Source organism: Suncus etruscus, chromosome 11 (assembly GCF_024139225.1).
Source record: "Suncus etruscus isolate mSunEtr1 chromosome 11, mSunEtr1.pri.cur, whole genome shotgun sequence".
NCBI classification, from domain to species: domain Eukaryota; kingdom Metazoa; phylum Chordata; class Mammalia; order Eulipotyphla; family Soricidae; genus Suncus; species Suncus etruscus.
Genome location: NC_064858.1, coordinates 71,965,516 through 71,980,378, shown reverse-complemented (window position 1 = coordinate 71,980,378; position 14,863 = coordinate 71,965,516). Strand labels below are relative to the sequence as shown.

The 14,863-nt window shown below is 34.4% G+C and overlaps 1 protein-coding gene across 1 annotated transcript in view; it reads left to right on the top strand.

Moving 5' to 3' along the window:
• The window catches only part of NAV3 (neuron navigator 3), a 531,493-nt gene that overhangs the window by 291,837 nt on the left and 224,793 nt on the right, over window positions 1–14,863 (top strand). The window contains exons 2-3 of the mRNA XM_049783639.1: window positions 4,795–4,912; window positions 5,559–5,611. Coding sequence (XP_049639596.1) covers window positions 4,795–4,912; window positions 5,559–5,611 — 171 coding nt within the window. The remainder of the gene's footprint in view (window positions 1–4,794; window positions 4,913–5,558; window positions 5,612–14,863) is intronic.

Below are 14,863 nucleotides of genomic sequence, written 5' to 3'. Positions count from 1 at the left end.
CCGCCAGGAGCTATTTTCTGAGCAGAGACAAAGTAACCCCTGAATGCCGCTGGGTATGGCACCAAAACCAAAAATAAATAAATAAAATAAAAAATCAGTGTTCAGTCAGTGTAACATCAATTTTAAATGACAACAAAAATACCAGCCATAGAGAATGTTTCTCAAAACATACATCCCACTGGGTAGTAGTCACTAAAACTCAATCTAAGTATAAAATGTATAATGTTCCATGTTTTCTTCATTTTTATTGTTTTTGATTACTATAAATGGGTTATTTATTTGACTCCTTAGCTTGCAAAATATTGCTTTTATAAATTAGTTTTAAGACAGTTGAGAAAAATTAACTTCATCTGTTCAGATATGGATTAATTTTGAATGTTGTCCATAATTTTATGATTAATATACTCTGTTACCCTGGTACATAAGATAATCAAACATTAATTTTTTATTAATTCATGTTGTTCATAATTATACAAATGTTCTACCAAAAGATGTAGTAAATTCATGTCACAATTCTATAAAATGTATCACCACCCATTTTATAACTCATTCAATTGAGGCACAGAGGTAAAATATTCTGAATACTTTCTGTAGAAATAAACTTAATGCATCTTTGGAATCAGATTGAAAATCTGCACATGAAATCATTCCTTTGTATTTATTTGAACAACAGATTCTAATAAGAGTTAGGAATGGTTATTTATACCCTAATATTACTCTCATCATAATATTGATTGATTTTTGGTGAAATTTAAATAAATTTAATTTTAAAATAAATGCTTTTAATTCTTGGATCCTTCATAGTTCACCTTTTACTTCCATTTCCTCATACATACATTTTTTTATATATAAATTCATGCATATGTATGTATGTACATAGTTTTTTCATACATAAACTGATAGTTATGTATAAAAAATTTAAAAACAGAAAAATTGGTTTATGCAGTAGTTTAATTATACGTTTTAATATTTGCTCACTTATAAGTGTTTGTTTTGTTCTGCTTTAGAGTTTGGGCTAGATCCCAAACTAAATGAAGCCAAACCTGGCTCTAAAAACAGGGATCATCCCTGAGAAGCCTCAGGGGCCTGTATATGGTGCCAGAGGTGAAACCTGGGTCAGCTGCCTGCAAGGCCAATGTCCTACCTGCTTCACTATTTCTCCAGCTACAAGTTCGCAACTTCCTGAAAAATATTCCCTTTTTTTTAGAGTTCATGTGCCTTTTATATACACTTATTAATGAAAATAAAGTGTGCAAGGTCAAATCAAGTATCCAGGACTCATTTGGAATGTGTACACATGCAATAGACTCGTTTATTTCCACAGATGACCTGCAGGCCAAAGCTCTCATCTGAGTAGTTTCACAGAAGAGAAGGTGACGTGTTAGGGCCTGCTTTCGGGGATTGCCATAGCAGTCCTGCATGTGGCATGCTGAATCCCAGGCTTCTTGGGCCAGGCCTATAAGCCAACCTGCTGGATTTCCCCTTGCTTTCAGACCTGAGTCCAGAAGGCATTTTAACAAGCAGCTGGGGCACAGTTTTCATGCATTTGAAGGATGAAAATAGCCTTGCTTTCATTCTATTCTAGCTCACTCTTTTTTATTAGTTTAATAATGATTTTTCCCTAATGTAATGCCTTTAAATAGCAAATTCCATGAAACAGGGTTTTTTTTGGGGGGGGGGGTACTGTTACATTTGCTCTAAGGCAGAGATGGCTAAGAGGATGGTGTGAAGTCTGAGATATAGATGCTTCCTCTAAATTTGGGTAACAGGAAAAATTGTATTCTAGTGACTAGACACAGAAGAGTTGGGCTAGAATGAAGAGTATAATCTCCATCCTTTCATTGATGAACTTTCCAAATTCTTTATCTCCTGTGAAAGGAAGAATTTATTCGTGGGGGGGGGACCCTTTTACAAATAAATTTTTAATCCAGCTTTAGTAAATAGAACTAGATGTCATTATAATAATAATCACGAACATTTCTTATGGCAGAATTATTTTTAGTTCTGACACAATTGTGGAAATTAAGTTATTAAAATGCTTAATTTTAAAAGGAATAATTGGGTTGGAAGGTGAGTAGCAGACTTAGGGTTCCCCTGGAGAAAGACTAGATCTTAAAGTCATCCTGATTCCAGAACTCATCTGCATCCTTGTGGGATCATTGAAATAAACAGACTTGTTCTTGGTAGAAGCTGCCATTGGAGATAAGACTAAGTTTTGGGGCCAGTAGATACTCCAAGGGATAAGGTATTTGCCTTACATGCTACTGACTCAGGCCAATCCTAGCACAGCACATGGCCCCCTGACCAGGAGAGACCCCTGGTGAAATTTCTGAGCGCAGAAGGATGAGGCCCTAAAACCAAAACAAATTAACAAAAGAACAAAATTCAGTTACAACCAAAATAAACTTTCTTTTTTTTTTTTTTTTTTTTTTTTTTTTTGGTTTTTGGGCCACACCCGGTAACGCTCAGGGGTTACTCCTGGCTATGCGCTCAGTAGTCGCTCCTGGCTTGGGGGACCATATGGGACGCCGGGGGATCGAACCGCGGTCCGTCTCCTAGGCTAGCGCAGGCAAGGCAGGCACCTTACCTCTTTGCGCCACCGCCCGGCCCCCAAAATAAACTTTCTACTGAAAAGCTCCTAAATTATTAGCATGATTTGAATGATAAGTAGAGAGAAATATTCAATATTTTAAATTTAAAATTTATACTTCCCCCCAAAATAAATATTTATAGTAATATGATATTTATAGTAATATAGTAAATATTTATAGTAATATGAATGAATAAAATATTTGGTGAGGAAAATAATTGTAAATACAAAGAAGTACAAATTTAGAAACCACAGGATATTTTTCTAATTCAGAAAATAGTAGATCAGTTTTTAAAATCACATATTGATATTTTCAACATAGACACAATTTAAGAATGTAATAGAAAAGCATTATTTTTCTATTGTGTTGGGTTTGTTTTTCATTTATAACCAGAGGTGGTACCAGGGATATATACTGAATGCTTCAAATTATTTCAGTACATTTATATATATACAACACTATATATATTAGCTATCTTGTATTTTCTAAAATAAAATTTCTCTATTGTACTCTATTTTTGAAGATTTGTACATAGATTCATTAAGAAAATTAGCATCATTGGGCCAGATAGAAAACATGAAGGTTCTGATACTTGCCTATTCCATACCTCTGGCCATGATTCTGGTTCAAATACTTGCTCCATATATGGCTACCCTGAGTGAAAGCAGGAAGGAGTGGTCCAAAAGGAAACCATGTGTTTCCCTTGACACTCCCAAAATTTAGCAGTCACAGTCACAATTTTTTTTTGGTTTTGGGCCTCACCCAGTGGCACTCAGGGGTTACTCCTGGCTATGTGCTCAGAAATTGCTCTTGGCTTGGGGGACTATATGGAATGCCAGGGATTAACCAAGGTTCATCCTGAGTCAGAACTGTGCTATAGCTCCAGTCCCCATCAGTCACAATTTTTTAATTAAAAATATTGGCACATTAGTCTAATCTATTCCAAGTTTTAGGCATCTTGCCATAATTACATATTTGATTTTATTTGTTCTTTTCCCAAGGTTTATTCTAAGCTTGACACTCAGGTATCACTCACTCCTAAAGAGCTGGGAGACTGTAGGAGATGCCTGGGATGTTCCTGGATAGGCTACGTGCAAGGCAAACACCCTTCTTGCTGTGCTATTACTCTGGCCCTATTTACAGACTGAACAGCTGTGCCCTTGATTACTTGCCCCTCTGTCTTTCTATACCTTGTACCTTTCTCAGAGGAAATGCTTTCCCTGTTTTATTTATACCCTATTTCATAAGGTTAGTAGTTTAATGTTGATGCTTTGCTGAAACTTTTCCATATATGATAGCAGTCATTCCCCTGCTCTATTTCAGTTTCCAATTTCTTGTTCTATTTATCATCTATCATATTTTATCTAATAAACTTTCTGTAATAATAATGTGAGCCACCCAGGAAGTTAGAAAATATAAATTCTTACTTATTTTCTTATAATTAGATGACATTACTTTTAAACACCAAACAACATTGAAAAAATGTTAATATTTTATTTTTGTGGATTGTTTTAATCATTTTGTGCTTCTATTTAATCATAAACCATTATAGAAGGTTCTTTTCTCTGTGCTATATCTTCCACTTGGGGTTTATAATTCATTTCTTTATTATTAATTGCAATATCTGAACTATATTTGCATTCACTTTCTCTATTTTTAATGGAAACATATTTCAAGTGGCTTATAAACAGGAGATGGTAGCTGACAAATAATTGAGGTATTGCAGTTATCTCCTAAAAATAATACTGGCCTTCATGTACAGTATCTCTCATGCCAGATTTGTGAAGTTCTCCTAGAGACAGACACACTTTACAGTAAAAGATTCTATATCTGTATCAATCTGGGAGGCCTCCTTTCACTAGAACAGGCTGGATTCTTAGCAGTGCAATGGAATCAAAGCAGAGAACCCCAGACTAATTTGCAGTTTCCTCAGTAGTTATTGGGGAAAAAAGTTTTGCTGTGTCACAAATGAACAGTCCCTTATTTTGAAAGAGAATGAATCATGCCCCTTTGAAATGGGAGATAAGTAGAAGCAAGCTGTTGAAAAATTATTTTTACAACGATTTCCTTTTGAGCCATGACTTCTTCAACTGGAATGTGATCCAGAATAGCTCTGCTTTGAAGGCAACATTTGTCTTCAGCATTTCACTGTGTCTTTTAACTTGCCTCAATCTCACTTCTTTCCTTCGTCTCTGTTCACTAGATTTACACTGACTGGGCCAACCACTATCTAACCAAATCGGGCCACAAGCGGCTGATCCAGGACCTGCAGCAGGACATTGCAGATGGGGTGTTGCTCGCTGAGATCATCCAGATCATTGGTAAGACCTGCCCTAGAGAACCAGCCTGGACACTGCTGCTACTGCTGCTGAGTCCTCCCATCCAGTCCATTAGAGGCCCCTTACAGACAAGCCTACTACAGGTTGCTCTGAGAATAATGTAGTTATCTGGTGTTTTAACTAAACATATTTATGCTAGAATGTTTGGGTGGGGGAAGCAGTTTGGCCCTACTTTTAAATGTCTTGAACTGTTTCGTTATGTACACCGAATTGTCAGAAATGGACGCTCTATTAAACCATATGTGTCCCATGTGTGTGTTTCCTTAGCTGGAGCCACTCTTGCAGGCTTAAGGTCCCTGAAACTGTATCCTGATCTGCTGCGACAATTGTGAGCAGTCTTATGTCAGCCCTCATTTGGCACTGGCTAAAGAATTAGCAACAACATCCTTCTCACTCAGTTTTCCTTTTCCCTGATTTGTGCGTATAAGTTGGCGACTGTTTACAAGTGTGATCTCTTGCACATTAGCACATGTGAGAGACAGCGGATGTGACGGCAGCATTTTGTTTGGTGGTTTTGATTTATTCTTTGTGTGTGTATTTGTATTTATGTGTATGTGTGTGTGAGTGTTTCACTTCATGGCTTAAGCATGTACTTTTTTCTCTCTTTTATTTTGTGTCTTGGCTTTAGCAAATGAAAAGGTTGAAGATATCAATGGATGTCCTAGGAGTCAATCTCAGATGGTAAGAATCACATTTATTCTCAGTGACATGTTTCTCCACTCCCAGACTTAACTGTGCTTATAAATAGAATTGAGAGTCTTTGGCATGTCTGTCTGCTTAATGAGCCATTTGATCATAATCTATCATATATTCTTGTGGGTATAATTTTGAACAGTTGAATGTGTATGGCTACTAAATAACCTATATCCAACTGTTTGATCAGACTCTTGATTTGTTCTTTGTTGTTTATATCTAAATAATTTAGCTTAATATTTATCTCAGAGACAATAACTCACATTTCCAAGTTTAAGTGGAGGTTTTTCTTTCTGAATAACTGTTTTGAAGAACAGAATCAGTTTGAAGAAGTGAACTTGCCATGTTTGTTTTAAAAAATATAGAAAAGGTGTTTTCTTTGTTTATGACAAAATCCATTGCTAACAACTGGATCTACCACACTTGGGGAACTAACTCTCTAGGCATGCTGCTTAGCATTGACTGATGCTGAGCTGACCCATGGCCTACCACATAGCCATTGACCTAACGTTTTCTTTACCAAGTGATAATGTTCAGAGTTTTATAAGAACGTAATGAATTGATAAATGGCTAGGATACAAATTTAGCACCATCAACTGGTCATTTTTGTTTCATTTTGGTTTTTGGTTTTATTTGGGGGGCCACACCCAGTGATGCTCAGGGGTTACTCCTGACTATGTACTCAGATATTGCTCCTGGCTTGGGGGACCATATGGGATGCCCTAATGCTGCTCTATCACTCCAGCCCCCAAGTGGTCATTTTCAATCAATTACTGACATCTTAGTTTTCAGACACTGAAAGATTAAAATAAGTATCAGTTGTATCAGTTTTTTTTAATCTACTGTCTTAATGTCAGAAAATGAAAATTCAAAGCAATAGAAGAAATTTTTTTCAATTCATTAGCTAGTTTGTCTGGTATGTGTGTGCTTTAACATACACTCTTAAGGACTTATTGCAATGACATGAGATCTTTTGACTAATGTGAAAAATAATCACTGAAAATAAAAAGTCCCTGTTAAATGGTTTAGTTTTGAGGAAACTTATGTCATAATTACTCTGGAACATATGATTAATGGCCATTATTTGTAATTGTTTTCTGAAGTTTTATTGACAGCCATTATAATACCAAGATCTTCAGGACCATATTACAATAATAGCTGTGAACTATTAGGAAAGTTACATGTTATCTGTGTCTACATATTTTCATTTATAAAATGAATTAACTAGATTATGGGGATGACAAACTATTGTATGTATTTTACAAATACCTTAAGTGATAAGAAAAGGCATAGTATTATTACTACAAATTCATTAACTGCACTTGCTAGAGAATTTTTAGGATTTTATATTTAATAGTTCTTAACTTAATGTTATTTTTATGTTATTTTACATATAACTATTGGTTTTTTTAACTATTATATTAATATAAAGAATTGTTGGATACTCTTAACCTTATTGGCTGTCATTGCAGTTTAATTTTATTACAAAGAGTCCTGATAAAGTAGCTAACTTATGACTTCATAGGGAAAAACAATCTCCAAATCACTGAAATATATATAAATAATATAGTTCTTATATACTATTCTAAAAATTTTCTAGCAAATATTCTACAAATCTGTTCATTTATATATATACATATATATACTCAATAGAATCAGACTGTTTTGTTTTATTTCTATTGCTTATTTTCCCTTAAATGCCATGTAACTTTTAATATGCATGATTTGTAACCTTTTTGTTTCAGATAAAAAACAGAAATGTCAAAGCCTAACAAGCACAAAATTTATAAAAGAAAAGTAGTTTTTACACTTAGAAAAGGCCAAGATCACATTGAATTTTGGGTTACAATTACTTGGATCCTAATTTTTTTTGATGTGGTGGAATTTTGAATCTGATATTGCTATACACTCAATATGTTGGTAAGAGATAAATGTCATATTTTAGTCAGATTCTTCTTGCCCCTGGTTTTAAATATTGGATTAACACTTTGCTATTAATGAACGAAAAACCTGTATTTTAACTAAAGAAAAAAGTAGAGGAAGGATAATTATGGTAGCATAACGGAGCTTATGAATTTCATTTATCTATTTCAAACAGTATGTTGCATTTTTTTTTATCACATAGTAATCAAGAAGTCCTGGATTAATAATAGAGGTTGCTAGCCTTAGTCATACAACTGCATAGTTGGTATGTTTGATCTTGTTTGGCACGTTGTTGTTGCTTCTGGTTAATAACAAAAGTAATGTAAATCTGGGTCTATAAAGATATCTAGCCACCACATGTCCTTATTAGTATTTGAAACTCCATAAATTTTATTTAAACATTTTATTTAATTAAGTATTTGTACACACCCAGTAGTAATCATGGATTTCTCTTGGCCCTGATTCCAGGAATCATCCACACTAGCTCTCGGTGTACTCTAAGGGATATGTATAGAGATTGAATCCAGGTCAACTGCATTTTACCCACTGTACTATCTCTCTGTCCCTATTGGCATATTTTAAATATTTTAAGAGAGGAGTTCTGGTGCCAGAAATATAGTACTGATCTCTGTTTGATTCCCCCGTATTCAACATGTTACTCCAAGCAACTCTAGGTGCGTTACTCTGTGCTCAAGAGGTATTAGTAAGCTTTAAGTACTACCTGGTGTGCCTCCATTCCCCTAAAAATAATAAAAATTTTTCTGTTTAGTCAATGATGAACCTTCCATATAATGATGGATCCTCATAATGGGCAGGTAGTTCATAATTAGCATTTTTTAAGTATTGTGTTAACTGAGTTCAATGTACCGGATCTGAAGGGCTAATATTTGAATAAAAGAAACTATTCATAGGCAAGAAGAAATGGATTTAGAGAGAATGAACTTAGTATATTTCAGAAATTGCTAGAAGAGTACTGTGGTTTTCATACAGTCAGATGGTCATGAGAGCCTTTGAAAGAGATATGAGAGACTAACCCTGTAGGCCAAATTTAACAAGTTTGTATGTTCAATAATGAATTAATTTAGTTGGATAATTATCTCGCATGTCTGAGGACCCAATTTTGACCCCCAGGAAAAAGTTAAAAAATATTTCTGTTACTCTAAATGTATTAAACAGTCTTGGAAAGATTTTTCAAGTTTAAAAGATGAACATTTTGTTTTACTTTATAAGAGTAACTTAGATTCTTTCTGGGAAGTATAGATTATATAAAGTTATGGTCAACATTTAGGATGAAAGATGAAAAAGATATAAAGTGACACCTATGTTTAGACTGGAATTCAGGAGTAATAACTAAAAAAATCATTGTTATATAGAAAGAGAACAGACAAAAAGATGGAAAACAGAAAAAAAAACAAATTTATGTTTGCTAAGTTGAGTTTGATAAATCCATTGGAGTATTGAGTAAAGTTTGATTTTAGATAATCAGCACATGTTTCTGAAGCTCAAAAATTAAGTTACAGGTAGAATAATTTTAGTTTATCAGTAATAGATAAAATCATGGGCAAGGCTGAAATCCTTAGGAAGTCGGTATCAAGTCATGATGGAAGGCTGAAGTTGTCCCACTAGAAATGATCAACAAATGATACACAGAGGTGTTGAATTTACAGAGGAGAATAGTGAGAGCAAACTCATTATTAAATGACTGGATCAATAAGGCTCTATTATTATCCTTTGGGAGCTATGGAAACTCAGCTACTGGGGTTAATTCTGTGACATAGGGCAGTAAGATGGGCACAGTGTGCCAGCCTCTGTTTTTAGCTCTGTAACTAACTGTTGGGTGATTTGGCAGGAGGAAGTTAGTTCTGGTCATTAGGCATTGGTGACCAGTATGTTAACACCCTCTGTAAAATGATCTTGTGTTAACTAGTAACAGGAGGTCTTGAGGTCCAGTTATATGTATATGTACATATATATACAGAGTTTAATAGGAAGCTAGTGTTTTATAGGAAGCTAGTATAAAGAAATAGTTTGATAGAAAGCTAATGTTTGATAGTAAGTGTAAGGACATAGTTTGATAGGAAGAAAGTGTAGAGATAGATAGGAATTGAATATAAGGAGAGTTTCTCTGTGTATGGGGGAGATGTTGGCTGAAAATGGAAGCAATAGGGAGAGAGGAAGATCTGAGAAACAGGAAAGAAGAGATAATGCAAAGCTTCAGAGGATTTGGTAGAGGAGGAAACTTGAAGTCTATGTAGATGTTTTAATGCTGGAAAATGGTGCAGATATATTTCCCTTGTGTCCTTTCATATTGAATTATGACTGTGTGGAGATGTAGGTATTTTACACTGTGTTATGTAGAAACTAAAGAAAAGAAACAACTTCAGAATATTAGAAATACTTAAATTTTCTTTTTCACATGCTTTTCTGTTATATTCGAAAGAAAATAACAGTTCTGTTACTTTAAAATGAATAAAGAAAACCAATAATCATCTTTTCTGGCAACATGGGCCAAAGAGCATATATATATTTAAGAGAAACATGAACTTATCTTTTTGTTAATGTTAGCATAATTCTTCAGATATTTTTATCCCTGTCTATTCTCATTTTCAAAGTCATTTTGTGTTTGAAAATAAGTTTGAAACTGAGACCATTCTGAAAAGCAAATCTTAACTTTCCACTTAATCAGAGCTCATTCTGCACTATATATAACCCAACCAAGAGATAAAGTTACTAATATGGATGACACCTGTTGAATAATTTTAAGATGGGTGGCATCAGGATTCAGAATATATGCTGCATGCCACAACTTTGGTGAAATTACATGAGGGAAGAGATAAATTAGTAAACTATAAATATCAAGAACTTCCAGAATGCTCATCTGATTAAATATAGCTGAACAGAAATGCTTAACATTTATTTGAAATGTAGAGGCACAAATGCAAAGCTCTTCAGACAGAAATGTAAGATAGTAAGGGAAGAGTTGATTTGAAAACCGGCTTTTCTTTATTTGAAAATAGACTACTATATTCTAGGATCTTCACAATGGCCTACTGAGACTAGGAAGTTTGATTTTATAAAGTAGTTGCAAATGAAGAATTCAAATCTACCTGGCTGAGAATATTACAAACAATTTGACCTTTCTTTGCTTCTTGTTCTCTTGGCCTCTCCTTATAAATTCAGTTGCTTTTCCAGGATCAGAGTTTATGTTATGTACTTTATGTAGTTATGTAGTTTATGTAGTTTAGCCAACTAACTACATAGGGTCCTCCCAGTCCTCCCTGAGCAAAGAGTCAGGAGTAGGCCCTGAGTGTTGCTCAAAATAAAAAAAAATAAAAATGAAACCCTGTTGGTTTCTTTTTTACCAACATCCTCAACCTTACTTATTATTAAATCATATTATTAAAATTTGCAAATAGGAAGATAATTAGAGTGTGTCTTACCTATTTTTATTCACAAAAGATGGAAACTCAAATTTCTCTCTTAGTTCTCTGCTTCTAAGACAGAGAAAAATCACTCTCTTGACTCTTGGTTTTCATAGGCTTCTTATTCCATTTCTGTTTTTGGACACTGAAAGTATCTCAATAGTAAAAATATCCTGTGCTTTTTATCAGCATTCTCTCATTTATGCTTTTCCATTTTTTTCTCTCTCACCATTTCTAATTGCCATTCTTAATTATATATTTAGGTGAAACAAGAAATAAGGTTCCTAACCAAACCAAATTGGGAAGAGATAAAATGCTGGAATGCTCTTAAAGGTTTAAGAAAATCTTATAAATGGCACCCTGCAGGATTCTAACACTATGACTCAGAGGAATGTAATATTGCTCAGTTAGTCCACTCATGACTTCTTGGCATATTTGAAACTGTTCATCTTCTGGAATGGAGAATAAAATAAGTTCAAAGATATAAATGTTTCCCAATGACTATAGCTAAATCTCTAGTGAAATTTTATGGATGCCTCTTCCTTTTGTGGTTTCTTGTGTGATTTTATTTTGATGTAGGTCCAAAATATGGAAAATTAAGAATCTGTTACTTATTGGAGAAAATTTGTATTTCAACTATTCCAATACTATGCTGAAAATTTAAAAAATTTGAATTTAAATTTTATATTTTCTATATATACTAATGATTTGAGGTCAAATGAAATAATTAAAATAACATGTTCAGAGCAAACAAAGAAAGCATCTCATGTGGCAATGACAGAGGAAACAGAATTCTAATTCCAAATGTGACCCAGTATAAAGAACCCAGTAAACACTTAGAGCTCTGTTTATTCTCGTAGTAAGGGAATAGATTGATAAACTCAAGAGTTTAATGTTAATGTAAACAACCACAGTAGTACTGTAAAATTTGATATCTCAATATGAATCATAAATTCTCAAATGTCAATTATGTACTATCCTGGCAGGGAGAAATTATGATCATGATCATAAAGGTCATTGCCCAAAGGAGGCTGATTCATTGCTTTCCAGATATGCTGACACCTACCGATTCCCTCAAATGTGGAATACTTGACTGCCTAATTTATAGTACTGGGGAACTGAGTGTGTGCTCTTCCCATGGGGGGAAATGCCAGTTGTAACATGAACTTGCTGGATTAATGTGACAAAAATGATTTCTGTTCAGTATTTTTATTTTAGAGATCTACATAGTTTATTCATCATATTTTCTTTCTGAAATGGCATTCATAGATGGTAAGAAACATATTTTGTAAAATACATATTAATTTTAAAAGAAACAGAAGAAATGTAGAAATTGCATTTTTGTAGGAGTTAACTGATATACTATTCAGAAATTAAATGATCATTGAAAGAACACTTTTAACACTTAACTTACATTATCAAAGAGTTTAAATTGTCTTATTAGTACTAATGCCAAAATTGATTCATGCCACTAATAAGACAAGAAGAAATAATTAGTTTTGGATTGAGTTACAGGTTTTGTTTTCTTAAACCCATAGTTGAGTGACACTATTCTGTGTATCTCTCTTTCTCTGACTTATTTCGCTCAGCATAATATATGCTATGTACATCCATGAGTAGGAAAATTTCATGACTTCATCTCATCTGATGACTACATAATATTCTATTGTGTATATGTACCACTCTTTCTTTCTGTCTTTCTTTCTTTCTTTCTTTCTTTCTTTCTTTCTTTCTTTCTTTCTTTCTTTCTTTCTTTCTTTCTTTCTTTCTTTCTTTCTTTCTTTCTTTCTTTCTTTCTTTCTTTCTTTCTTTCTTTCTTTCTTTCTTTCCTTCCTTCCTTCCTTCCTTCCTTCCTTCCTTCCTTCCTTCCTTCCTTCCTTCCTTCCTTCCTTCCTTCCTTCCTTCCTTCCTTCCTTCCTTCCTTCCTTCCTTCCTTCTTTCTTTCTTTCTTTCTTTCTTTCTTTCTTTCTTTCTTTCTTTCTTGTCATACCTGGTGATGCTCAGGGGGTTACTCCTGGCTATGCGCTCAGAAATCACTCCTGGTTTGGGGGACTATAGGGGATGCCAGGGATAGAACCCAGGTTTGTCCAGGGTCAGCTGTGTGCAAGGCAAATGCCCTACCTCTGCACTATCGCACAGGCTTCATTCCATAGTTTATTTAGCCATTCATCTGATGAAGGGCATCTTTCTTGTTTCCAGAGTCTAGCTATTGTAAATAGCACAGCAATCAAGATAGGTGTGAGGAAGGAATTTTTGAATTGTATTTTTGTGTTCTTAGGGTATATCCCTAGGAGTGGTATAGCTGACCATATGGGAGCTCAACATCCAGTGCTTTTTGAAGAATCTCCATATTGTTTTTCATAAAGGCTGAACCAGATGACAACCTGCCAGCAGTGAATGAGAGTTCCTTTCTCTCCACATCTCCACAGCACTTATTGTTCTTGTTCTTTGTGATGTGTGCTAGTCTCTGTGGCACAGAGGTGAGGTGGCACGTCATTGTTCTTTTCATTTGCATCTCCCTGATGATTAGTGATGTAGAGCATTTTTATGTGCCCTTTGGCTATTTGTATTTCTTCTTTGAGGAAGTGCCTGTTCATTTGTTCTCTCCATTTTTGATGTGTTTTGATATTTTTTCTTGTTAAGTCAGTACCTTGTATATCTTTGATATTAGCCCCTTATCTGAAGCATATTGGGTGAATAGTTTCTCCCATTCTGTGGGAGGCTTTTGTATCCCAAGCACTATTTTCTTTAAGGTGCAAAAGCTTTTCAACTTAATATAGTCCCATTTGCTTATCTTTGCTTCCACTTGTTTGGAGAGTGCTGTTTCCCCCTTGAAGATGCCTTTGGTCTCAATGTCATGGAGTGTTTTAACTACCTGTTGTTCTATATACCTTATAGTTTCAAGTCTGATATCAAGGTCTTTAATACTTTTGGATTTGACCTTTGTGCATGGTGTGTTAAATGGAGGTTTGAATTCACTTTTTTGCAAGTGGCTGACCAGCTGTGCCAACAACACTTGTTGAAGAGGCTTTCCTTGCTCCATTATGCATTTCTTGACCCTCTATCAAAGATTAGTTGATTATATGTATGGGGAACCTTCTCTGAATACTTAAGTTTATTCCATTGATCTGAGGGTCAGTCCTTATTCTAGTACCATGCTTTTTTAATGATTATTGCTTTGTAATAAAATTTAAACTTGGGAAAAGTGATGCTTCCCATATTCCTTTGCCCAAGGGTTACTCTAGCTATTTGTGGGTGTTTATTGTTCCAAATAAATTTCAGGAGTGCTTGAAATTATTGAAGAATAATTTATTGAAGAATGCCATGGGTATTCTTAGAGTAATTGCATTAAATCTCTACAGTGCTTTAGGGAATATTGCAATATTAATTATGTTAATTTTCCCATTCCATGAACAGGATATATATCTCCATTTTCATGCATCCTTTTTTATTTCTTGAAGCAATTTTTTTTTTTTTAGTTTTCTTCGTATAGGTCTTTCACCTCTTTAATTAAATTGACTCCAAGATATTTGAGTTTGTGTGACACTAGTATGAATGGGATTATTTTTAATGTCCATTTATTCTCTATCATTATTGGTATATAAGAAGGCCATTCATTTTTGCATATTAATTTTGTAGCCTGCTACATTGCTATAGAAATGCATTGTTTCTAGGAGCTTTTTGATTGCATCTTTAGGGTTTTCTATATATAGTATCATGTCTTCTGCAAACAGTGAGAGCTTCACTTCTTCCATCTCTATCTGGATGTCCTTGTTATCTTTTTCTTGCCTAATCACTATGACAAGACATTCCAGCACTATTTGAATAGGAGTGTTGAGAGAGGGGGCAGCCTTGTCTTGTACTAGATTTTAGAGCAAAGGCTTTTAGTTTTTCT